The following is a 26,285-nucleotide window of genomic DNA, read 5'->3' on the forward strand; positions in this document are numbered from 1 at the left end:
TTACGCAAAATCGACAGCATTGTAATGTGAATCGGCGAATTATCGCGATCGAGCGCGTAATATTGTCATCTCATTATGGTGTGAACGGCGGTTAAGCCTATTGCGTCGTCGTGGCCGAGCATATGGCAATTGGGGTGCACACAAGCGCTGTTCGTATATCTTGTCTTGTTCTTACAGGCCGCACTTGTATTACTTCAATCTGAAAATGCGCGAAAAAACCAACCGGTCTTGTCGGTGCCGCCCTCTTCTTCCAAATTTTTAAAGAGCTCGGAGGGCGCCACCTATGCCGCTCGCTTACACACACACACGCGCGCGCGCGCGCACGGCTCTCGTCGCGGCGCGAGGATGCACCTTCAGCCTCAGCTTAGCTCGGCTCGTAGCAGTAGTGCAGAGCTGCACGCATAGGTGTGTGTCACGTCGTCGTTTTGCCCGTGTTTCAACGACGTCGTGCGGCCGAGTCGCGCATAACTCGTTACCTTTTTTCCTCGCGCGCGTGAGTGTGTCTGTATCGCGCTAAACGAACGCATACAGAGTCATTATTAGTGCTTCTCTCTTCTCGAGGTGTGCGTGCCAAGTGCTTTTTAGCGATAAGGAAGAAGAAACATCCTCGTCGTCGTCGTCGTCGTCGTCGAGAGGAGAGAAAGAGGGAGAGAGCAGCGCGCGAGAGAGAGAGAGAGAGAGAGGAAGAGAGTGTGCAGTGCGCGAAAGTGAGACATGTGAGCCTGCAGCTGCTGCATCCTCCGACAAAGTGTCTAGGTAAGCGTTTGATTCTTGACTAACGGGAACGATGAGCCAGCGGCGCAGTAATAGGTTATAGCCGAACGCTGCTCTTGTTCGCTTAAGGGAGGAAAACGTTTTTTTAAAAAATTAAAAAAAGATAGAGACCACGTACACGTGACGTCGTTTTTAATTGTCACAAGTCGTGTCTTTTCTCTCTTTCTGCCTGTCTGTCTGTCTGTCTCTGTCGGTCTCTCTTTCTCTCTCTCTGTCCGTCTCTCGCGCTCTCTCTGTTCGTCTCTTTTTCGCTCTCTGCCCGTCTCTCTCGCTGCTGCACGCGAAAGAGAAAACAAGCAATGAAAAAAAGAGCCGTCGTCGTCGTCGTACTCGCCGTCGCCGTCGCCGCCGCGGCGTTCTGGTTTGGGCGAGTGTGCGAGCTGCGCGCGCGCGCGCGCGTGTGTGTGTGTGCAAGGGCCTTTCTCTCCGCGAAGAGAGAAAGAGAGAGAGAGAGAAGCACACAGGCCAGGCAGCAGAGCAGAGCGCGGAGAGAGAATCATTGGGTGGGGTGGCGCTCCAAATATTCTTCCGGCCAAAACTGGTTTTCCGCGCGCGTTTCTTTTGTTTTGCACGGCGACGACGGCGACTCTGCATGTCCGTCGTCCAGAGAGCGAAGCGAGCGAGCCAGCCAGCCGAGCGTATACGCGAGTACTATAGCAATCGATCGATTTGCTCGTCGCACGTTGAGCCGCCACTGCGCGCACAATACGTGCGTGCCCGTCGCCGCTGTTTATTTTGTTGGTTGGCAGTGAGAAAAAACAGCTGGCGAATGATCATCATCGCCGTACGCGAATCTCGAGGTAGGCGGGCAGGCTGCGAGAGAAGTATTCTGGCCAACGCGGCAACGAGAGAAGTATTCTGGCAAACGGCAGCGGTGGCGGCTCGGCGGCAGTAGGCGGTGGGGAGAGAGAGAGAAAAGAACTCTCACGCACAAAAACTCACCGCCGCCGGTTGTCCGTCCCTTCTTGTGCACTCTCTCGCCGAGCGAGTTTGTCCCACTCCGCGGCGGCGGCGGCGGCGGCGTATCGATCTGCAGACCCGAGGCACCCGCAATGAAAAAGAGATAGACGCGCCTGAAGCGGCCGAGCGACGATTAATAATCGACGCCGCCGCCGCCACCGCTCTCTCTCTCTCTCTCTCTCTCTTTCTCTTTCTCGTCGGTTGTGTGCAACGTTTCCGAGAGAGACAAAGAGAGAGAGAGAGAGAGAGACAGATGGGTGACGCGCGTGCGAGCGCAGAGAGGGGCCCCCTTAAGCTTTTGCTTTGCTCGTTCGCTCGGTCGGCTGCGTGCACGCGCGGCCTGGCCTGCTTTTCGACGGTGCAGCCGCCTGCGAGAGAGCGAGACAGCAGCACCTTGCCAGGCCAGCGAGCCAACGTACCCAGCGAATGAGTAATCTCTGCCCGAGAATGCGTTGCGCCGACTGCCAAGCGAATTTTCAAGTAGAAGGCTGCGCGCCCGCTGCAGCGCCTCAAAGTCGCGCGCCACGGGAAGACCGCTCGGGCTTTATCCACCTCCGCGGCCCTCGTCGGGCGGGCGCGTCCGCGCGCAGTCTCGAATTGGCGATTAACGATTGCCCCATTCCCCCGCGCGCAGGCGGCCGCGTTCCCAATTCGAACGGCGCGATTTTCGCACCCGACGCGCGCACTCAAGACGGGAACCTTGCCCGACGCGGCCGAGCGACGCTCCGGCGGCCGTCGCCTCTCGTCGGCGCGAGGCGAGAACCCTCGGGACGCGTCGATTTTCGGAAAGCGCCAGCGAGCGTCAGTTGCTCCTCGCTCGCGTGCCCGGGATCCGTTTCCAATTGCGATAAGCCGCGCGCGACCGGCGGCAAGGAAGAAAGGAAGGAAAAGAGCGCTCTCTCGCTCGTCGTCAGCCTACTTCGCTAATCAAGGATATACACTTACATTGTCAGTTGTCGCGCGCACATACCGCCGAGTATATCAAACGATATTGGACGATAAGACGCAGGCCTGTCATTGACCTTTAAATCGCACGTGTTTGTGCTAGAATCATCGCCAAAGAGAAATATTAGCATGCGAGTGGAAGTGAAAGCGGAGAAGTATATATATTAAAAAAAAAGTCGAAAATATTGATTCTAGCAGCGCGCACACACGCGTACACATGTATATACGTCGAAAAGGTCAACGGCCGACATTGATTCGCTGAATGACATTATGCAATGTTTGACATTGACCGAGTTTTTCGAAAGTCTCTCTCTCTCCCTCTCTCGCGCTCTCTCTCTCTCTCTCTCTCTCTCGCTCTTTTTAAAATGCTCGCTTCGCGCCGATAATTGTTTCGGCGATAAAACTCTCGTGCGCGCGACATTTAAAAAAAGGGAGGGGGGGTAGAAATTTGTTATGCATTATTCACGCCGCGCGCTATTCAAATAAAAATCAGATTGAATTATTTATGGATATACTTAATTAAGCTTCGTCTTCTCTCTCCGTCTATTTATGTTTTTTCTTTCCTCTCGTCTCGTCGAGTTTATGAATCACTTAGCGAAGTTTGTGAATGACTTATAGAATGAAACTTCGCTGTGTGTCAACGTGCGTCTACATACAGCTCATCGAAAATCAATTATTCAATTTGAATGAAGCTCACGTGGCGCGGCACTTTACTATTTTCCCCGGTGCGTCTCTTTTTTCCTTTTTTCTCTTTTTTTTTTCTTTCTTTTTTTTTTGTTCGTGAATGAAGAAGAAGGAAAAGGAGCGTCAGATCGCGCCATAACCAGCGCGCTCGTAAATTGTCGGCGACGCGCGCGATCTCGTTGTTCTTGCTTTCGGCGACCTCGGATGGATTATCAGTGAGTTGAGTATCAATCAGCAAACAAGCTTACACGAAAGTTTTGAGTGCTCGTATAACTTTAAAGAGCGATGAAAAGGCTCGCCGTGCGAAGCATTGTAACGTGCGCGATCGCGCGTCGCAGCCATCGATTCCCCCGAAAAAAAGGCGCACGGCCCTGTCGCTCTTGCTCGCTTGCTTGCTCTCTCTCTCTTGCTCTCTCTCTCTCTTGCTCTCTCTCTCTCTTTCTCCCTCTCTCTCTCTCTCTCTCTCTCTCTCTCTCTCGAAGGAGAGCAGAGCGGCGCGTCCGTCGAATTAATCGTAAGTATATCTGCTGGCGCTGCAGGCAGTTAGAGAGAGGCCAGCTAGGTTTGCGCGCGAGGGGGATGGCCGAGCGGCACGACGTATTGATTGCCGCCAGCAGCAGCAGCAGCGGAGAGCTGCGCTCCGCAACTCGTAGCAGCGCAGCGGAGCCTCTCCTTGCACGTATAACGCTGCTTTTTCTCTCTCTCTCTCTCTCGCCTCGCCTCGCCTCGCCGTTCGCTCGTCGCTGGTTCTTATAGCGAGAGCGAGCAGCCATTGATTGCCGAGCGTAGCGCCGCAGGTTTGGCGACGCCGCGCCGAAGAGACACGCGTGCGTTTTATTAGCAGGCGAATCGCGATGATAATGACGGGAGGGAGCTAGCATTGACCTTCGGCCCGTCGTCCCTCCCCCCGCGGGCCCGGCGGCGCGTGTGCGTGTGCCGTCGGATCCGCTCGGAGGGAAGTTGCGGGCCGCCGGCCGCTCGCGGGACTGTTGGATACGGATGATAATTATTGTGCGATTGTGTTGACAGGGGGAGCCTGGCATGGAGAAGGAGAACTCCGCGACGGCTGGAAGCGGCGGCAGCGAAGTCGCGGCAGGCGCCACCTCCAGCACTGACCATCTGCAGGCGGCGGAGCAGGCCAACTCCTTGCTAGACCCCAGTGCTCTCTTCGGTGGTAAGCTCGCCGGTCGCCGGTACCGCGGCGCTCGGCCCCCATCGATTTTCCTATTAAAACAGCTGATCCGAGTGGTTCGCCCTCCCACCCCCTTTTGGATTTGCGCGACGCTTTTGGTTTCGCTGCTGCCTGGCCCCTGCCTTGGCCTGCCCGTCTCTCTCGTCGATCCATCCGATGCGCACACGCACGCGGGCCATCGATCGACCGCCTCGTCCCGCTCGTCCGCTCGCTCGCAGTGCTAGCCGTCGTTCGTTTCGTACGCTTTGTATCCTCTTCCGCCTCGCGCGTCCAGCAGCATCGAGAGAGGCGCGCAATCAAGAGCCAGAGCCAATCGCGCGCGCGGCAGCGAGAGCAAAAAGACCGAATCATCGTCGCTCCGCAATGCAGATCTCGGCGTCGTCGCTCCCCCGAAAACTTTCAGCCGTTTCTCGCTCGGCTACGCGCCTGGCCGTTGTGCACGGCGAGCGAGCGAGCGAGCGAGCGATTTATTTTACAGCTGCTCTCTCTCTCTCTCTCTCTCCCCGTTCACTTGGTTCCTCGCAGCAATCGAGCCAGCGGCGGCAGCGTGACGCAGGCGCAATAGCGGTATATACTCTCTCGCGCGCGCACACACACACACACACACACACACGTACACACGAACACAGGCGGCGACTCTCGAGCGAGAACTTCGCAGACAAAGACACCGCTCCGCCGAACGAACGAACGCGTTAATGACGATACCTACGGGCCCGCGCTCTCCAATTAAAACGAGCGCGCGCGCCGAGGCAAAATGTCGCCGCCGACAACGGGGCCGCGATTAATTGATCTCGCGCGCGCGCGGACGCCGCGTTCGATGGCTTCGCTACGCGCGCGCCGAGAGCCTGGCCGCGAGAACGTAAAAATAGATGCCGAGGACATCTTGGATGCTGCGTGCGTGTGAGAGAGAGAGAGAGGAATGCCGGGCCGAGAACGCGACGACGCTCGAGAGTTTTCCGCCGCAGGATGCGCTCCAAGTCGCGGCGATGTGTGTCGAGCTGGCGCTCGCCCGCTTGGATTTATCGACGCGGCCGATGAAAGTTCTCCGGGCCGAAAGCGCAAAACGAAAGCAAATCGCCAGCGGAGGCGGATCGCCACTGTTTTGCTTTGTTGTTTCTGTCTCTCTCTCTCTCTCTGTCTCTCTCTCTCTCTCTGTCTCTCTCTCTGTCTCTGTCTCTCTCTCTCTCTCTCTCTCTCTCGCTCTCGCTCTCGCTCTCTCTTTCCTTTCGTCCGTCGCGAGGGGTGCATAAACGACGAGAGCCGGGCGGTAATGATTCGTTCTCACTCGCGCGCGTTTTATCGATTTTTCCGCGCACTTTTCGCCGGGGACAAAGGGCTCCGGCGCTCGCCTAGCTCCGCGCTGCCTGCTCGTGTGTACGCGCCAAGTTTATTGCTTTTCGGAATCATTGCGCGAGCGCAGTTCAGCAGGTCACCGGGACACAGCTCTAAAAGCTTACCTACTCTCTCCTTATGCAAGCGTCCCCTCAGCTCTCTCTCTCTCTCTCTCACTCTGCATGTGTGTGTGAATATTTTATGGGGGGAAAAAGTAAAGCGCAAAGGGTTGTGCGAGAGAGAGAGAGAGAGAGAGAGGCGATTTCTCTCCATTTTTACTTTGCGCGATTGACCGAGTGTGTTTTCTTTAGTCGAACTTGGAAAAGTCAACGGTAATTTTGTATAAGCGATCGATGTAGAAAAATCAGATTATGTATTCTCGTTTGCTTACGATTACTATAATGCGATTTTCATTAATTCTGATTACCGCAAGTATGCAAATCTCCCTCCATGACTTTTATTAATTGCTGAACTCGGCGTTGAATCAACATTTCAATCGCAAGCTCATTCAATTGAGATGATGCGTTTATAGAATTGTAAAAAATGCTTTTTTTCTACGTTAAACGCGGCGGAAATTTCACACGTCGAAAATATGCTGACTCCCTCACTGTTTTTCGTTTCTATCTCGAGTGCGCTGTTCAAACAAAAAAAAAACAAAAAAAAATGGAAAAAAGGTAAAACGTTATGGAATTGAGAGGGTAAAAGTTTAATTTTGTAATTCGTAAAGTAGTTTTTGAAAATTTGATTAATGCCCCGGTGGAGTTGAGTTTGGAGAACTCCTATTTAGCATCCGATTAGATTATGGACGCTCAACTGTATCTACGTGCGTTTATCTCAAAGATAAAGCAGAAAGCACCGGAGCCTTCAAGCCGACATCCGTTCGATTTCCATCGCAGCGGCTTAGCGTCGCGCGTCGCAATGTTGAAGGCTGCGAGACATTGCCTCGCCGCAGTCTCACGAGCTGGCAGCAAACCGAGAAATCAATAAAATGATTTGCAGCTTACTGGCCTCGAGGCAGCGACGCAGCGAGCTCGCTGTTCCCGGGGATGCAGGGCGCGGGCTACCCCGGGCTAGGGGCCCACCATCTGCCCTCGGCGTACGCGCGGCTAGGCGGAGCTGGGCCCGGCGGCTACTCGTCGGCCGCGGCCTCGCCGTACTCGCACGGGGGCCCGCTCGGCAGCCTCGGCGTCGCCGCCAGCCAGGCGGCCAGCCTCGGCATGAACACCGCCGCCTGGTGGACCATGGCCACTCACCTAGCCACGCAAGATTACCTGGCCAGGCTGCAGGGCGCCGCCGCCGGTCTGCCCGCCTTCCCACCCGGTGCCGAGAGCCTTCTGCCGCCTTATCCGCCGGCCGCTCTGCTCAACGCCCCTTCGCACGCCTCGCATAAGTCTAGCAAGTGTAAGTTTCGCTCTCTAATCTTCCTGAATTGCCGCGTTGCGTTGAATCAGAAAGGCCATTCTTTTTCTCGACTCAACGCATTTGCGAAGATCGCTTGGCGCTTTTCGGACAAGCTGCCTGCGTCGTGCGTTTTTCGACGCAGTTGAAAAATTCACTTCCGAATGCTCGAGTTACAGCTGCAGACCGCTTGCAGTTCGAATTAAAAAAAATGCGATTCGTGTAATAAGAAAATGTTGCAATCGACATTTATCGCGAGCCAACAAACAATTCGTAACTGTAATTATAGAGGCACGAATGAATGATGAACAGTATAACTAAAGTTTCCGCAATCTTTGCGATTAATTCAATAACGTTGTTCACGGACGCAGCAATTGTCATTGCTGCCATTATTACTCTCATTATCAATCGCAATAATGTGTGCTTTTTTTTTTGAAGTTGCTCGAATTAACCGTTTACCACGGGGGAAAAAAAGCCGATATCGAAATTTTCGTAGTTCACGATAAAAAAAAACATCATAAACTCGATTGTCCGGCGAGCTAGTAATCATAAGTGCACTTGCAGCCAAATCGAGCAAAAACAGTCACAAAAACTCGTCGCTGTCGTCGGCAACAACAGCAGTCGCAGCGGCGGCGGCGGCAGCTGCAGCAGCATCATCGGCATCATCGTCAACGTCGGCGGTGACGAACAACGCGAGCTCGCACTCGAGCTCGAGTCGAGCTGCCGCTAATTCGCCGGTGATACCCAGTAGCCAGACGCAGCAGCAAGCGACTACCACACACCAAAATACCTCGAGTTCTACTAGCGGTAACTCGATGACGAGCGCCAGTCAGTCGAGCAGTTCTCAGTCGAATGTCATTAGGTGAGGATTTTATTTTGCAGCTGTTTTCTTTTGGGGCACAATGAACGAGTAAGCAGCTTCGCGAACGGAATTCCTGTGTATGAATTAACCGCTGAGCCCTTTTGCGCTAATTGTAATTTAATAATTCAGTGACTCCAGAGCAACGCGAATATTTATCGTTAGGTCGAGAAAAAGCCGAGTGAATTAGTCGCGAATTCGAAAATTCGGAACGAAATCACGTAGATAAATCGCTGACGGGCGAGCTTGCGCGGCGTTCCACCTAGCAGTCTGACGGTCTCTGAATTGACATTTGCAGCAGTGACGCAAGCAGTATTCTGGGCGGAGTAAGGCTGCCGCCCGACACCGAGATAATAAAATACACGTCGAGCATCGTAGGCCCGAAAGTGCCCGGCACAACGAATCGCGGCCGTAAGAAGACCATCTCGCTCGACTCGCCGGCCGTTAATGTACACAGTCCCTTGCAACAACCACTTCCGCCACAAACAACATCGTCCTCCTCCCAGAAACAGCAGCAGTTAAATAATAGCACAGCTGCTCAGCTGTTGATGGACTCGACCAAGTACAGCCGATCAAGGGTACGTTGATGTAGTCATCGTAGAAACACACACCTATCAGTGATAGCCAAATATTTGACATGCAAGTTTTTCTCTTCGCTATACGATTATCGTCTCGGGAGATAAGAAGCGCGATAATTTATTCTTGTTTACATTTTTTAAGTCAATCTTTACATTAGCTGTAATACGGATAAAGAGAAATTATCCAAACAACAGTCACAATGTCGCGCGCACGAGTGTGGTTTCAAGAAAACGTCGTACATTTTCTCCCTGACGTAGTTTCGTAACTCGAATGGTGCAATATTACTATACATCTCGCTCGCATCGACTGATGAAATTGCTCACGCCAAAAGTGCGAATGAGCTTTGTTCTGTTTTGTTAGTAAGCGCGTGTACTTCACGATGTACACTATCGAAATGATTAATGAAGTGAAATGAATAATAACCTTTCTCTCTCTCTCTCTCTCCCATTTTTTTTATCGTGTGTAATAAAAACGCTAATGATGCGATATAAGATGAAATTATGCTCAATCGAATTACACGCCGTATCCAATAGTTTATTCAATGAGAAATCTCGAACGTATAACTTTCTTCTTACTATCTAGCTACATACATAAGGCATGATTCATAAAGGGGGGGGGGGAATACCACTGACTGAACCGCATGCCATTTTCCACAGAACGATAGCAGCGGCAACGAGTACGAGAGAAATCGAGATAGAGACTCGCTGGACCGAGTGGAGGTGATAAAGTTGCCGGCTCACTCAACTAACGGCTCGGTACTCTCAGTCTCATCTACCTACACCACGAATAACACTACCAGCAACTCCGACGTCGATGCACCGTTGAATCTTTCGTTAAAACCCTTGTCCACCAGCTCTGATTCGCCTATTCATGCTAGTAGTCAGCCGTTAAGTCAACTCAGCAATCTCAGCCAGTCACTCCTCGCTTCTGATCGGACTTGTAAGTCATTTTTTTTTGACTACTCGTTTATCTTGTGTTTTGACTTGTCTGATCGCGACTATGAAAAAAAAGCATTCGATAATGATTAAAATATCTTATCTAACTTATGAGAAAAATCTATAAATGCTAATTAGTTTAATGTAAAAATAGGATGAGAGATAAGCATTTTGAGATAAATTTTCTAGCTACTTTAATTTTTTGAACTACACATTGGCAATAATTCAATTCAACCATTTTGATTATGAAACCTTAAACTTGAACGTGAGTTTAAATGAGATTTTTATAATGGAGATTTGCCATGCCGTAGATAGCGCTGACTTTAAATAAACATCGCTTTGTTTAGTTGAATTGTATTTTCTTTTTGCACAGCCAAAGTGTGTAAAATGTTTAGTTTAAAAAACCGATGTACATACGTAAAAGTTCAAATTTCATGTTCCAGCACGACGAAAGCCAGGTCCCAAACCACGAAGGGTACCTCAAAATTCATTACCAGGCTCGGCAAATTCTTCGCTGGCGCAGCTATTCGCGGCAGCAGCAGACTCGTCTCCTCAGCGTCCCGAGGAAAGTGACAGTCCTGGTCAGCATCAACAGCAGCATCATTCAGCACAACATCATAAGGACCGGCCGCGAAATCTCGGTCGTGGTGTGTCCAAACCCAAGAAAAACACGGTAGCGTCGTTGCTCGCACAGAGCAGAGCGTTAGGGATCAAACCCACGCCTCAATTAGATCCTAATGTACCGTTGAGTCATCAGGTATCGCTGCTCAGATCGAATATACTTGCGGCCCAGCTGCATTCATCGACACTTGGGCATCACGACGACAAACTCTCGGTAAGATTTGATCTATTCAAAGCCAATTTATTATATCGTAAACGTCGAGTTATCACGGAATACTATAATCGCAGAAAGCTTAGAATATTCAGTGTCGATGCACGATTCGTATCTTTTTAGCGCTCGCTGCAAGAAAAAATGAAGAACAAGTTAATGGATATAACTGGTGAAGAAAATATGGATGTGACAAGTGAAAGTGGAAGTAATACCGACGTGCTTTCGGACACGGACGAGGATATCCTCGACGGTCCGAGCGCGAAGAAGCGCAAGCTCAATTACAACGAGAAAGATCTGCAAGCGCCGCTCGAACGAGGCTGGAAGCGTGAGACCGTGATCAAGGGTCTCGGTAAGACAGGCTCGATTAAGGGCGACGTGTCGTATTACAGCCCCTGCGGGAAAATCTTTAGGAGTAGCTCGGAATTACTGAAAGTACGTTAATTTTCTACTGACAACTACAATATTGTTTTTTAACTGTAACAAGGTGTTACAACGTTTGTTTTTTGAAACAGTTCCTAGACATGCAAAATCCAGCAGACTTGACAACTATTAACTTCTCTTTTTCGTCGAGACCACTAGTCGGTGAATTTCTTCAACCAACGATGGGTCTTGCGGAAGCCGAATTCGTTCGCCTCGGTGCTCAGGAGGTTGCGAGGCGACTCGAAGAACTCAGGGCAGCTGGTAGTTTTCGCGACGTCAGGGTTAACAACCAGTACGAGAGGGACAAACTTGCTTATGCTAAGAAATTAGCTAAAGAAGAGGCTCAGAGGCACAAGGAGCAGGCAAGGTAAGTTATTACTTTTGTATTTTAATATTTCATTCTTGAAAAAAAATCATCTTAACTAATGCCATTTTTTCAAACGTTCAATCGAATCCCGTGTTTATCGATTTGTAATGTAATCTATAATTATATTTCGCATTCACTATCGATACAGCTTACAATAAATTAATAAATCATGTATTATTGAAATAACCCGTTAATTCCATCATATTACGAGCGCATAATTTTCCAAATTGATTAATTGCAGGCTATTAAAAGAACAAGAAAAATCTGAAAGGCAAGAGGCCGTTCGTCGAGAGAGGGAGCTGCGAAATCAACAGCTGCTCGAGGTAAGTGTGTTCGTTCGTAAAAAAAATACAACAAATAGCAGGCTTTCAAAAAGGAATTTCTCGAATTTTATCATCTTGTTGTTTCATTCATTTTTTATTACAAAAGAATTACTCTCTTTTTTCTATATATCTCTCTCTCGGATACTTGATCCTTTTTGTACTTTTTATCACTTGTCGTGCGTGTCGCATGCTCTTTGTGTGTACCGTATATATATACTCTATTAATTTTTTGGAATTTACTTGTGTCCATACACATATTTTTTCTCTATCTTGGAGTTATTTATATCTGTGTGCGTGTATACACATGCACACGCATATATATATGCTCATATTAAACACGTGGGCAATTTTTTTATCAGATTCTTACATTTATATATATATATATATATATATATATATATATATTATTTTTTTCCTTCACACATATATAAGCTTATGTATATTTTTCGACTTAGTCTACTACACTTTTGTCCCCTTTTTTATATTCCTGTCTCAAATGATCCACAAACACACGAATCTACACCAGCCAACAAATTTAGCTAGCGATAGTGACAGGAGAGCTATAGCACTTTGTGTTTTCGTTTGAAAAAAAATCATTGATTACTGTGCTCTCACTGTTCAGTAACATTAAAATCATATTAATAAAAAAATGAGTAATTGATATGTTCATTTGCTTGAAAAAACAACCACATGCAAAGACTTTCCAATTGCTTCCTAATGGTACTTATCACAATATATAAGGACCATTTAGAGCAAGAGAGAGAAATCGTGCACTCGAGTAAACGTTATAACTATATACTGTTACTAACTTCACGATCTATATACAGTTGGCTATACAAACAATGCCCCACCTGCACTCACCTAAATCTCATCTTTCAACACGCACAATTAATCAAAGAAAATCAAAGATTAAAAAAGATATACCACCACGCAATCATCTCAAAGCACATCACCCTTTAGCTCTATATATGTAACAGAAAAACCTATCTTCCACCGAGTCGTGCAAACCGAAATGTATCATCATAAAGAAAAAAAAAATAGAAAAAGACTGCGACAATGAAGTCACTAGGACTATAGTAAGCCAGAAAAAATCTCTCCGGCGCGTGTTCAATGTTATCTCGACGTGCCTCGTGTATAGGGTCGTAAGCGGCTAGCATTCACGATCAAGCAGAAGATGAAGATAATCCAAGAGATCGAGCGCGGCAAAAGCAAAAGCGACGTGGCTCGCGAGCTGGGCTTGGCTAGCAGCACCGTGGCTACGATCTGGAAGAACCGCGAAAATATTGCCGAAAGTTGGAGGAATCGCGACATGATGCATTCCGAATTGGACGTCGAGCATGCCAAGAAGATCGTTGCGCATCAGCCGACCAGTCAGAAAGCTGCCGCTGCACTGACCACGCCGATAAAGCAACAGCAACTTCCCAGCGAATCCAGCCTTGTACCCAGCCATCAACAACAGCAGCAGTCCACTGTGGAGATGATACAACAGGCACAGAGCCAGAGCCAAGAGATGCTCGAGGTAAGAGCGCTGTGATGAAAAAAACACACTCTGTGAGTCCTTTACCTGCCCTTCGCGCGGGAACTTTATATCGACTCTTTGACATCGACACTACAAGTCCTACCTCGAAATTCCTGCCGCCAACCTTTAATTGGCGAGTGTATCAACCAATGAGCAATTGTTGAGTCTTTCGGATTCAATTACTTTCCTTTTTAAAAATTAAAAATCCTCATTCCCCTTCGATTCCCTGACTATGTACAAAAGAAAACTCGCACACTACAAAACTCGACATACCAAACCAACATGCGCTGTGCTTAAGAAAGAAAACTGCTTATAAACAACTTCAGAGCAAACAAACACATTAAAAACACAGATTTATAAAAACACTCACATCTAAACGCATAGAAGAGGAATCGCACAAAAAGAAATTCATACCGTTTAGTAAGCAAAAAATAAACGAAAGAGAAAAAAAAACGACAAGCCATATACTCGACAATATAGATGCCCTAAAACACTTCTATATACTGTTGATCGACATTGCATGAAAACTAGGAAAAAGCTTATGTATACCTCTAGAGATATACGTCTTTGTAAAAGAAAACGAGCGCACGCACCTAGAGAAGTTTTCCGCTAGCGGCTCGAAGACTTATGCGGTGCGAGTCTCCTCTTTATTTTCCTTTTTAGTTCCGTTTGACATAGTTGACTTCTATTTTTTTAGATGTTGATTTTTTGTTCTATATATATTTTTCGTTCACTATCATTGAAAAAAAAGCTTGTAGTGAGTCTCTATGATTGACTAGTTGAATAATAAAAAAAGAAAATTAAAACGAACTTGTGTTGAATAAACGGGAACGAGCTCTCTCAACAATATATACTTTGGCGAGTCGTCTGCTAAAGCCGATTTGCATATAATTGCTTGTGAGAGCGTGCATACACGCATATGTACTTCAAGATCCAGAAGATGACAACAACGACGGCGACGATCTGAGAAGACCACAAGATCTCAAGTGCAAGTGATGATTAAAGCAGTGAAAGATAGATATACATATACATGTATATATATATGATTTAGGCACGTTTTTTAGAGGCTGATGTAATCGTAGGTGCGATAAAGAAAACTGCAGCAACACTATTCCTGTGCCTCTATAGCTTCTCCTGTCACTATATTATAACAGCTAGCTGTTTAATCACATACAGCATGTCAACTATATATTTATATATCTCTAGTGATTCGTATACATTTGTATATAACTTTTATGGTCAACGGAGAGATTATTGTATTGTACTGTCGAAAAAAATCTTTTTCTCCATTCTCTTGTTACATAGTTCTCTGCATTTTTAGTCCTTAAAGCTTTGTGTCATAGGGCTCGCAGTTTTAAGTGCTTATGAAGCTTCAATTTTTGCATGCACGCTTTTTGTTAATTTCAACTGCTATGGGTGACGGTTTATGAATACATATCTCACGTGCTCATATTTTACTATACTATATTACTATTTTTATCTGTGCATCATCAGCTTTTTAATTATGATCACTTTAAAGTAATTTTTAGGGTATGTTTGGACGATTTCTGCTCTCTCCTGTGCCTTGCATTGTCAGTGATCAACAGAAGTTTTTCAAAGTTTTGCATGTCAATTTTGCTACATTTATTATTCAAGTTTATTAAAATACTGTCAATTTTTGAAATAGTAGTTAATTTTGTATATACATATATACATATGTATACATATATGTATATGTATATGCTATATATATATGTATATATGTATATAATCAGTTTTGATGTTTGCTTCTTTTATATATTTAATAATATATTTATATTATTACTATAATGTTCTCAATGATTAAAGAGTTTATAAGATTTGTATTTAAAATTACAACTAAAATTTTTTATGAAATATTGTACAAATTGATCTAATTGATCTGAGAAAAAAATGTTAAACGATTAATGTTTATTAAATTCGTGACAGTGTTTTTCAAAAAGAAAATATAAGTGGTATTATCTAATTTTAATTTCTACACGTTTATAAAATCGCGGCTGCTTATGTGTCTGTAGAAGCATCTCATAGATTTTAGATCCTTTCGAAAACAAGGATGTAGATGACATTTTATCAAAGCATTTTGTCGAAGTTAAAAAAAGAATTTTTTAAATATAAACGCGAAAACACGAATGGAAGGTACTTGCCGAGAAAAACGAAAACACACAAATACATCTAACCATACGATAATTTATATACATATTTTTTCAATCAAAAGAATTTTGATCACTCTACTATTAATTGAATTTTTAGGATGATCGAGTGAGTTATTAGACATAGCGCTGCGGTTATTATATTATCGGACAAATAAAATTTACAAAGTTCACTTAAAAAACACATGCCAATTAGTTTCCAAGCCAATGAATTGCAAATAATTCAATCATATATCGGTTTATATTAATATTTTTACCTGCTCTGTCGATACACTTACTTGAACAATCCTCTCTGAATATACATAAAAGAAATCAAAGTTACGAGAATGTGCAATCAAGGAACTGACGAATGATATCCGAATCTATGCGTAGGCGCGGAAAAAACGCCAGGAAGAAGTGGACAGGATCCGCATTGAGGAGCAACAACGGAAGCAGCAGGTTAATACAAAATTTGTTTTTTAATATTTTGTCATCCTGTCCGGCATCGGGATTTTGAAAAAATTATGATAATGTATATGTAAATTGCAGGAACGCGAATTAAAGCGACAACAAGCGGTAATACTAAAAGAGCAGGTAAGCGATTGCTTTTCGAAACGAAGAAGTTGCTCTTATCTCTCGTGTGATATCCATATAGTAATATTGTGTTCTCTCTCTTTGCGAGTTATTATTTTTTGATTTCATTGTAAACTATTTTTTTGTTATCTCAATCAATCTTCGTAGTTTTTTTGACATTGTACTATTCTTTTTTATACATTTTCAAGTAGCTAGTTTACTCATTCAGAAGATTTTTTTTTTTTTGGCGCGCTCGTTTAAATATAAAAAAATCAAAGAGAAATGACATGTACGCTTTGTGAGTATCCCCTTCAACAATAAAAAAAAAAGAAAAGAAAGAGAGAATGTGAGTTTGTTGAAAGAGAGCGAAAGAGATTAGCACTGGTGGACTGGATGTGTTTTTGTTGCCACAGATGTACATGCAGGAGCTCACCAAGCAGCGCGAGATGCTCTACACCGTCGAGCTGGTATGTCCCATACCTAACTCTTGGTTTAACCTGCTGCTCCCCCCACCCCCCAGACCACCCAGCCCACTTTTACAAAAGCTCTCTCCCTTATTTGCGGATAAAAAATCATCGCCTTGTATGGTCTTTTCTTTCGAGAGTTTCACTTGTTTTTGGTTCATTGGTGTTTTCACGCTTTGTTATATCACCTCATCATGCTTTGTTTTTTGGCTTTGATTGAATGAATCGATGTGTGTAATTTTTTTTATCATTATTTTTGTCTTTCCTCATCCTTATCATCCCCTTGCTTTGAGCAATACTTAAATTTTTGACGTTAAAATAGATTTATTCGGAAGATTTCAGACCGGAAAGTAATTTTTTTGAACGAAATGGACTTATCTCAATTTATCTTAGAAAAATATTACTTTTTTTCAATTTATATGAACAAGTGGGGTCAATTACTAATGATCTCTTTTTCTAGAAATAATAAATTCATAAAATTTCTATGTTGCTAATTACTATCGCATGACAGCGATTATCTAACGAAAAACATGAAACAAAATTAATTGTTTGATTCTGTAATTATTAATTACAGGTCAATTGTCGGAAAAATAAAGTATCAATTTTTTTTGCAAGCGATAAATGAATCTCCAACAACACTTTCAAACGCTTGATTAATCCCGCTGAGTCCCTCCACTCTCCTCGAGAAAAGTAGTAGTCTTTGTGTGTGTTGACTTGACGTGTCTGTTCGGTCGTCTGTCGACGCAAAAATTTTCTTTCATAATTATTTTATCGTTCTCCTCTCTCGCCGGTCGCACGATTGAATATTCAAAAATGTTCTGTATGTACCCACAGGAACGGGAAAGGCGACGTCAACACATGGCATTGATCCGAGCATTAGAAAATCGACGAAAAATGGAAGAGCGAGAGAAGAAGAGATTGGAAGCGAGAGCCGAAAGGATAGCATCGAAGGAGAAAAGAGCAGAACAGAGGAGAATGGAGCTTGAACTCGTCGAGCAGATTCGCAAACCAGTCGAGGATATGGAATTGACGGATCACAGGCCTTTGCCAGAGATCAAGAGAATACCTGGTTTGAGATTGTCCGGACAGGCGTTCGCTGATATCGTCATGGTTTTCGAGTTTCTGCACAACTTTGGCGAGACGCTTGGCTTTGGTGAGTTACCTTCTTATCGTGACTTTTGCTATTGCATTTCGAACTGCGGTGATGACCGGACAAAATTTTTCCCAGTAGACATGGAGTCGCTGCCTAGTCTAAAGAGCCTGCAAGCGGCTCTGTTGAACGACGAGGAAGCTGAAGAAGAGATGCTGTCAGTCATGACGCACCTGTTGGTCTGTGCAATCGAAGATCCCGGAATACCCCATCCGGCACGCCACACGACCGGTCTCGGTCAGAGTCTTCGCCAAGCGGATATCACACACGCGAATATTAGTGAGGTACTGCGTATCTATCTGTACGCGAACGCGACCGGCGAAGTGAAGGCGCTGACGGGTGTGTGCCTGGAGCGCGAGAGAGACAAAAGGTTCGCTGATCATCATCAGAACGGCGGCGACAACGCGCTTAACTGTTCCAGTAAGAATGCACAGTTCTACGAGCATCTGCACAACAACGAAACCTGGCGCATGTCTGAGCGCCTGCGCGATAAACCTTTCCTCGCGCTCAATCCGACGCACAAGGCGCAGATGCTCGCCTTCTTGTGTAACGAGCTGCTGCAGAACAAGGCTGTGATTCGACAGATCGAGACGAGTCTCGAAACCGTCGCTCAACTCAAAAAAGAGAGATTTTTACTGGATACGAAGATCAGGAAACTCAGGCAATTGCATGGTAGAAAAGTCAGGATGGAGGCCGTTGGCGTGGTTGTCAATAAGACTGGTGATACGATTACGATCGAGAAGAAGGACGTCGACGGGGAAGAGAGTAATACCAACTCCACGGCTGTAAACACAACGCCGACGCCCGATGATCAGCATCACGAGGAGGAGACGCATGAAGAAGAAATGTCCGAGAACGAGAGCGAGGGCACGCAGCCCGAAGAGGTCAGTATTGTTAGTATCGTTCGTGTTAGAGTCCTGCACCTTGTTCTTGCTGAAATCAGGTCAATAGACTTGATAACACGGTGCATTTTTAAAAACTTTATTTCGTTTGTTGAAAATATTTAAAAAATATATATCTTTTCAATAAAGTGAATTACGGGTCAACTGTATTTTTGCAATCGATGTATGCGTGAAATTAACTTTCATTATTTTTGTGTAGGAGGAGGATAAGAACTTGTCGGCAGAAGAACTTGGCAAGAAGCTTGAAAAATTATTGAAGCAATCGGAAGAGCAGCTTCAAAAGCTCAATGGATCGTCGAAAGGACTCCGAGCTCATGCTTTTGGTCAAGACCGATATTGGCGAAGGTACTGGGAATTACCGTGTTCCGGTGGCATATTCGTTGAGGCGATGGAAAGCACAGAACCTGAAGTTCTCGAGCTACAAGCAGAACTTGACGAAAAGTACAAAAATATGCCTGTCGAAGAGAAAGAGGAGCCGATATCCGAAGAAAAGGATATTAAGAATAACGAGAATCGTGAAAATGAAGTTCCCAATGACGTCAAAATTGAGGAGAAGAAAGTCAATTCGATCAAAGAAGACGAGAAAGAAGACGAGGTGAAAAACGATCACAAGAACACAGCTGAAGTCCTGAAGAATAACTGTATATCCGATGACTTGAAGAATTCGTTAATAAAGAAAGACGTCGATCTAATGGACAGTAAAACCAACGCAGATTACGTTAAAAAAGAGACTGAAATGGACGTCGAGATGAAATCAGACGAACCGAAAAAGGATGAGAATGGCGATGAAGAAGAAACGAAACGTACCATAAAGGCTGAGAACAAGAGTGTCGAGGCAGTAGCTAATGGGGATAAATTCAATCATGTAAATAACCTCCACAATGGCAAAGAGCTAAATGGAAATTATATCACCGGTAATATATTTATCGATTTCCTAATACAAATTTTGCAAACAGTAAAAATTATAAATAAATTAATATTCTTTTTTCATAGACAACGGAACGGATACCTGGTTCTCCATCATCCCACGTGAAACATGCGACACGCCAGGTACAAGTACAAAACAGATCTTTGGCGTCGCTGAGCCAACAGAGCTGAAGATCCCGATATTTCCACCACCTGCAAGTCCCAGCTATGATCGATGCGACAGCCCTGCGCCACTCGTTCTAACGCAAGACGAAGCTACACAGCTCGAGTACCTAAAAGTGCATGGTTTACCACCACCTGGTGAAGCGAAACCTGTGCCCAAAGGTAAATTTATGATTAAATTTTGAACCAAATAGTGGCTGGGGTAATAGGATAGGGTATTTTTCTTATTGGCAATGACTATAAAGTTTGATTAACGAAAAGTAACGTAGTGCCATTGTTTTATAAAATAAATGTATGTTAATTTTTTAAATAATAAATCATACGGGTACTTACAAACATATTTTTACATAAAAGAAGAATATGGTCTACGTGTAGATACAACAAAAATGTATCAACCAATTACCTTATGTGCTAATGCATCATGAGCTAGCTAACTTCAATTTAAAATAAAGAATTATTTGTTTTTTATCACTAAACGTTTGCGCATTAAAGATATGTCAAATCATGCAGGAACATAATGCTTTAATTAATTTAATCGATTGTAAAAATGTAAAAATTAATTTATTAATACCTTATGCTCTTAGATCTGCGATGTGGCTGGTGGAGAATAACGGAGGTCGAAACCTTCAATGAACTTCTTGAACATCTGCATTCACGTGGAGTGCGCGAGAAAGAATTGAAACGCACGACGTGGGCGATGATGGAGTCGTTCCTTGCGGTGACGGGCAAAGTTCACGTAGATCCAGGCAATATTACAGCCACAGACATGTCAGAGGACGGTGAAACAGACCCGTCCGATCCACCAAAAGCAGATCATCCAGACGAGTGGAGCGAACAGGTGGCGATACGAGTAGATGCACAACTGCTTGAGCAAGTGGAAGCTCTCGAAGACAAAGTCGCCAATGCAAGTATGCAGATCAAAGGTTGGAAGTTGCCACCGAGGGCTGGTACCGAGGAGGCCGAGGAGCTCGAAAAGTTACACGAGCTGGAAAAGATCAGTGCGGTGGAACAAGCACGGCAAAGATTACTCTCGCTCGAGGCAGCTATCGAGAGGAGATATCTCAAACCACCACTTGGAACTTGGTACAGTGCAGTTTGAAATTTCTTTTATACAAACTACGAGTCAATTAAAAATCAAACATTAGCTACATTAGCTACTTTTAAAAGATTAACAATTGATATAAAGATTATTTATATTACAATTATCCGCAGCGCGGGCGATGCGAATCTAGCAGCGCTAAAGGCAGAACAAGCGGCGGCAGCAAGCAGCACGAACATCAATAGCAGTGCAAATTTGTCGACAGAAGGTGGCAGTTCACAACCAAGTTCAATGGAGGAGACAACACCGCGAGGATTGAACAATTGGCGCGAGGCCACAGCCAGAGCACACACATCAGCTCAACTGGCGATGGCATTGTACATGCTCGAGGCGAGCATCGCCTGGGATAAGAGCATCATGAAGGCTGTGAGTCTAAACAACTCGGCTAGAAAGCCAGTCTGCGTCAAGCTACGAAATCGCAGCGTCTCACTCAAAAGCGCTACTAAACAGCTAGTGTCTTCTACTCAGGCCTCTGTGGGTATTTGCACTAACTCTTACTAACCGGTTGATTGCTTCTTCTTTTTCTTCTACTTCTTCTTTATCCTTGGTCTGTCCAACACTTCCACAGTCTTTTTCCAAGTGGTTTTGTAAAACAACAACAAAAATACTCTGCACCCATTGTCACTATGTCTCACTTTTCTTAGAGAAGCAAAAACTGCCTCCTAATGTTGTCCTCTTTCTCGTCCTACTTGTTAGAATTTTATAATGGTGAATATTTTAAGGTCAAATTTGGCTGATTTGAGATTTATCAATGCTGTACAATTGATTGAGCCGTCGATTTTAAAGCTGTGACGCTGAATAATTAATTATTTATGTGCTATTTATTTTCAAAGCAGCAGAAAAAGCCGTTATTTTTCGTTTAATTTTTGTCCATTGTTGTAAGGCTTTTTTTAATGAATTACTTCATCACAGCATGATTGTTTATGCACAGCTACTTATTCGACTAATTATTTCAATCGACTATTTATGCTTGCTAACATCGTTCACTTACTAAACAATCACTTCTTGCTATCCTTCCTGTTTATTTTAATCCAACTCCTTGCTTGTTTCATTCCTTTCGGTGGATATTACATTTTCGTTCGATCAACCTTATTATTCGTTCAAGTTACAAATGCATGATATTCAATTAAATTCCATTGATAATTCGTAAATAATTCATAACACAGCTACGTTTTCTTTGACTAATTACGTAAATATTTTTTGCTGCTTTTTCAACTTAACTTATTATTCAATTTACTCCTATTGCTTTCTAATCGATTCTAATGACAAATAAACTTTATATAAACAAAGCTTTGGTTAAAAAGCTACTTTTACAAATAATAATTTTGCTTTTTTTTTAATATTGCGTTTCTATAATCAACGTGATTATTTCCAGAACTGCCAATTTTGTCATAGCGGTGACAACGAAGACAAGTTATTGTTATGTGATAGTTGCGATCGCGGCTACCATACTTATTGTTTCCGTCCAAAAATGGAAAATATTCCAGATGGTGATTGGTTAGTGATTAAAATTACAATTAAGTTACGCAACCGTATACATTTGTATAAGCTCTTGTCGGGTTTGTTTTAGGTACTGTCACGAATGTATGAATAAGGCGACAGGAGAAAGGAATTGCATAGTCTGCGGTAAACGAGTTGGCAAGAACTTGGTTCTTTGCGAACTTTGCCCTAGAGCTTATCACACGGACTGCCATAATCCTGTTATGCCAAAGGTAATATTATTTAGTTAATTTATTCTATTTACTGTGATCTAATAAAATCTTATGTTCTGCTTTATAATTTTGATCTGTAAGTTTTTATCAAAAATATTAATCGTTAAATGCAGGTTGATTATTATTTCTTATACTCGATTTATTACCAGTAATATTACTGATTTTAAACAATTTTCATTTATTTTTGCAGATGCCTCGAGGAAAATGGTATTGCTCGAACTGTCATAGTAAGCAACCAAAGAAGCGAAATAGCAGCAGAAAAAGTCACAAGGGCGATAAGGCGGGAGGCACGCGAGACAGTGAAAGTTCCGATCATCCACCAGCTAGGTGATTACGTTAAAGCAAAACAAATGTGTCGGCTCGATTGGTTCAGCGTGTTTTATTTACAAGGTTTACTATTTGCGAATTACAAGAATTACAAGCACCTCTCTGTCGACCATCGAACACGAGTCATATACATACAAACACCACTCACACTTTCACGCATTAATTATCACGAGAAACACATCTCTCATTTCGATCGACTTGACAGTTGATTGACTCGCTGTTTTTTATCAAAAAAAGTGTACCTTTGTTTCTTATTTAAGCGCCGCCGCCGCTGTTAGACTACTCTCATTTCACTATACATAACATTTTACGTTTTCGCTTTTTAGAGGCTGAATAAAAAAATTTTTTTAAATGCGTCGCGCGATTGACTGATGTATGTATGTGTTTTGCGCTACAGTCCAACGCCATCAACAGCCTCAAACACGCATATAGAAGACGTAAGCTCATCCGAGCCAGCAACACCAACAGCTTCACCAAGGAAAGATGCCAATTATGGAAAAACATTAACCAAGAAACAACAACGCGAACTTGCACCCTGTAAAATTTTGCTCGAACAGTTAGAAAACCAAGACGATGCCTGGCCATTCCTCTTGCCTGTTAACACCAAGCAATTCCCCACCTATAAGAAAATTATCAAGATTCCTATGGATCTCAGTACGATCAAGAAGAAATTACAAGATTGTGTGTAAGTAGAACATCTGAAATACAAAACCTGCAAAAATCCATTAATTTGCAATTCATCAAAAAATTGTTTATTTTCCAGATATAAATCACGCGAGGATTTTTGCGCAGACGTACGGCAGATGTTTATAAACTGCGAAGTGTTCAACGAAGATGATAGTCCGGTAGGCAAAGCGGGCCACGGGATGCGAAATTTCTTTGAGGCACGCTGGACTGAGATAACCGGAGCACCGCCACCACTACACCCACAGACGCATAGCTGAGGCTCAGCTCGCATTCGTAGCGGCTGTAATAGTTTTGCACACTTTTATTACTAAAAACAAAAACAAACAATGCTGTCATAATAGCATGGATCCTCATGACGATCGCGTTATAGCGATCCACCTTATTATTCTGTATTTTCTCTTCTTTAATTTCTCGATCCGGCCTAAAGCACTCGATACAACTCGAGATTTGACGTTACGTTTTATTCTTTGTCTAGTTTGAAAAGTATTTTTTATAATACTCATTATTGCGTTTTCATTAATGTTAAGTTTTTTTTCTCTTTTAATTAACAAACAGTCTTTTTCTTTGGTATTATATTAAATGAGGATCGGTCGATGTACTTAAACGAAAATATTTTGCCTAAGCAATTCAACCGTGATTACACAAAATTGTATTATATAGGCTTAGTGTCACAGAGTCATTGGGGAAAAAATATTTTACAAAATAACGAATGTGAGATAAGAGAGATAAAAAAGATATATTATACCTAGAAAACGTGTATAGAGATCACAATATTATTATGTAAAATGTAAAAACAAATCGCAGTTTAACGCTACATTAACAGAATGTATGTATACACAATTTCTAGATAAAGTCAAACGAATTTTATCTGACACGAAATAACAAGTTTAGAAGCAAATTACACGCCATTCCAGAATTCACTCGTATATCTTTCCATATTGCACACTCGAGTGCAGCGGAACTCGTTGATTCAAGTGTACACGCATAGTGAAAGTATTGAAGAGTCATGAAAAAACTCATGAACAAAGCATAAATAAAAAAAGACATTATTCGAAACATCATCAATTATCAGTATTTTAAGGTGTAGATTAATAAGCGGATTCGCACGTAAAGATGTGTTTTTTGCAACCGACGGGAACTCTACGAAAGTTCAAACTGTACATAAACATAGCGAATGGTGAAGACACTGATGTTTTGCGAAGCTTATCTAATAATAACTATTGATGCTGTGAATGGATTTTAAATAGAGGACAAATTTGATAATCCGGTACTTTTTACTACGAAGATACAAAAAATTACAAAAAATAACTACTAAAAATGATGATATGGTGAATGCTCCGCTTTTCAATGTGTAGTGTAAATACGATTTTATAACGAATTTTTTTAATTCTGAGCTCGCCGTTTCACATTAAGGCTCGCGAAGAAGTGGCATTATGAATGTTTCACACGTGGTGCAAACATACTAATCGCATTTTAGATTTAATTGTAAAAAATTCTCTCCTGTAATGCAACATAATGTCGATATAGTAATAAGTTCAAAAAAATCACTTATGTACACTCATAGGTCGAGTTTTTAGGTGAAAAAAGGAATTGTCTTGTATTTTATATAGCTTTTTTTAGCTTTTACGCGTCTCTTGCTTTCTATTTATAACAACGTAAATTAGTTTATTTTGATGTTTCTCTTAACTTCAATTTATAACGTCTTTTCGAATGAAAATTTTCAAGTAGTTTTACCTTGGCCCAGCTCATCTTAAGCTTACATGTGATTTATGTAAACTTTGTAAATTTTCAACAGTATATCGTCGTTCCACAGTTTTTAACAGCTAATATCGCATAATTACTTAATATGCATGAATTTGAGCATAAAAGACGTTGAAATAAATTGTTTTATGTAATTGATGTAAAAATGATTTTCAATTCCACCTGTAATAATAATATTGATAACAGCGCTCGTAGATATCATGAGATATCTACATTCGTAAAAATAAGCCACGAAGCCAATCAAAGTTGTGGCAAATGTAAAGTGAGAAAAATAATGTTTTTCCGTTCAAAGTCATTAGATTTCATATTCACGTTTCGCCAATTTATTCATAGCAATAATTTTAGTATCGATTCACAGTAATAATTTTATATTTAAAAAAGAAATGTGAACAACTGAAAGATAGACTTTTTTTCGTCTAGCATAATTTATTTATTATTTTCTTTTTGTAAAATAAAAACGTTGTCTTAGATATGAACAGTATTTCGTCAATTCAAATTTTCAAAAAGTGCATGTGTAAACAATACCTTAGAGTGCTGTGAGGCACTTCCATCTCCCCCGTCGATGATAAACTAAACTAATTTGTTATAATTTGAGAGAAATATACTTTAGCTAAATCGTTGGTTCGCGAAATAACGACGCTTTTTATAAAATTTTAATTTTTGATGCGACCTTACAATACATTAAATAGTGTAATATTAATTACTAGAAGAAGAAAAAAGAAATCCGATTGCATGAATTTCTCGACGCAAATATGTAAAAGTGGAAAGAGATGTTGTGCAGACGAAGCAAACGATGAATTTAGAAGTAAATCATCATGATTGTCTATAGTTTCAAGGATGGCTTACACTAGGTAGCCTGTCATTGCTATTTAAACAGACTTATTGTATTGCAAACAAATTAATAAAATGTAAGCGAAGCGTGTAAACGAAAAAACAATCGTGTTAATTTTATATACTTTCCTTCCATTGTTCTCACTTGTATTTATTTGTCTTTTTTTATACATAAATTGAAAACGATTGAAGATAAATACTTCTTTATGCACTAATATGTGTTCAATCAATCATCTTTAAATTTATAATAATTTTTCAAAGTAATATAATTTTGAGCATGCAATTATCATTTTTTGTTCGAATTGAAATGTTAATAATTTTTTCATTGATTTGAAAGTCATTGGTATTACTTATTTTTTGAACTATGATAACGCAATTATTAATATCGAGCCCTATAACCTTTGTATCATGCAAAATGAAAAGA

The 26,285-nt window shown here is 42.8% G+C and overlaps 1 protein-coding gene across 3 annotated transcripts; it reads left to right on the forward strand.

The window, feature by feature from the left end:
• The first annotated feature begins 399 nt into the window (after window positions 1-399).
• Window positions 400-25,952, forward strand: LOC131666912 (bromodomain adjacent to zinc finger domain protein 2B-like). Of its 3 annotated transcripts, XM_058939985.1 has the most exons (26): window positions 400-756; window positions 4,393-4,537; window positions 6,887-7,288; window positions 7,850-8,147; window positions 8,443-8,722; window positions 9,380-9,662; window positions 10,102-10,331; window positions 10,416-10,493; window positions 10,614-10,922; window positions 11,003-11,277; window positions 11,519-11,600; window positions 12,739-13,119; window positions 15,660-15,725; window positions 15,816-15,860; window positions 16,253-16,306; window positions 17,138-17,456; window positions 17,535-18,337; window positions 18,555-19,269; window positions 19,349-19,606; window positions 20,029-20,527; window positions 20,657-21,017; window positions 21,919-22,040; window positions 22,114-22,255; window positions 22,446-22,582; window positions 22,980-23,267; window positions 23,346-25,952. In XM_058939985.1, the coding sequence occupies exons 2-26, from the start codon at window positions 4,405-4,407 to the stop codon at window positions 23,524-23,526; spliced, it is 6,741 nt and encodes a 2,246-aa protein (XP_058795968.1). In that variant the 5' UTR covers window positions 400-756; window positions 4,393-4,404; the 3' UTR covers window positions 23,527-25,952. The 3 variants fall into 3 exon arrangements, with proteins under 3 accessions (XP_058795968.1, XP_058795967.1, XP_058795969.1); XM_058939984.1 differs by having other exon boundaries at window positions 10,102-10,493; XM_058939986.1 differs by lacking the exon at window positions 12,739-13,119 and having other exon boundaries at window positions 10,102-10,493.
• Window positions 25,953-26,285: the final 333 nt, after the last annotated feature.

This window comes from Phymastichus coffea, unplaced genomic scaffold (genome assembly GCF_024137745.1).
Source record: "Phymastichus coffea isolate CEN01 unplaced genomic scaffold, Cenicafe_Pcof_1.1 PCOF00062, whole genome shotgun sequence".
Lineage (NCBI taxonomy): Eukaryota > Metazoa > Arthropoda > Insecta > Hymenoptera > Eulophidae > Phymastichus > Phymastichus coffea.

Excerpts from the sequence above, each read along its gene's own strand:
- LOC131666912 (XM_058939984.1), top strand. The coding sequence starts at position 4,405 with ATGGAGAAGGAGAACTCCGCGACGGCTGGAAGCGGCGGCAGCGAAGTC. Across the intron at positions 11,601-12,738 it reads GAAATCAACAGCTGCTCGAG|GGTCGTAAGCGGCTAGCATT; the intron begins GTAAGTGTGTTC and ends CCTCGTGTATAG. Across the intron at positions 18,338-18,554 it reads AGGGCACGCAGCCCGAAGAG|GAGGAGGATAAGAACTTGTC; the intron begins GTCAGTATTGTT and ends ATTTTTGTGTAG.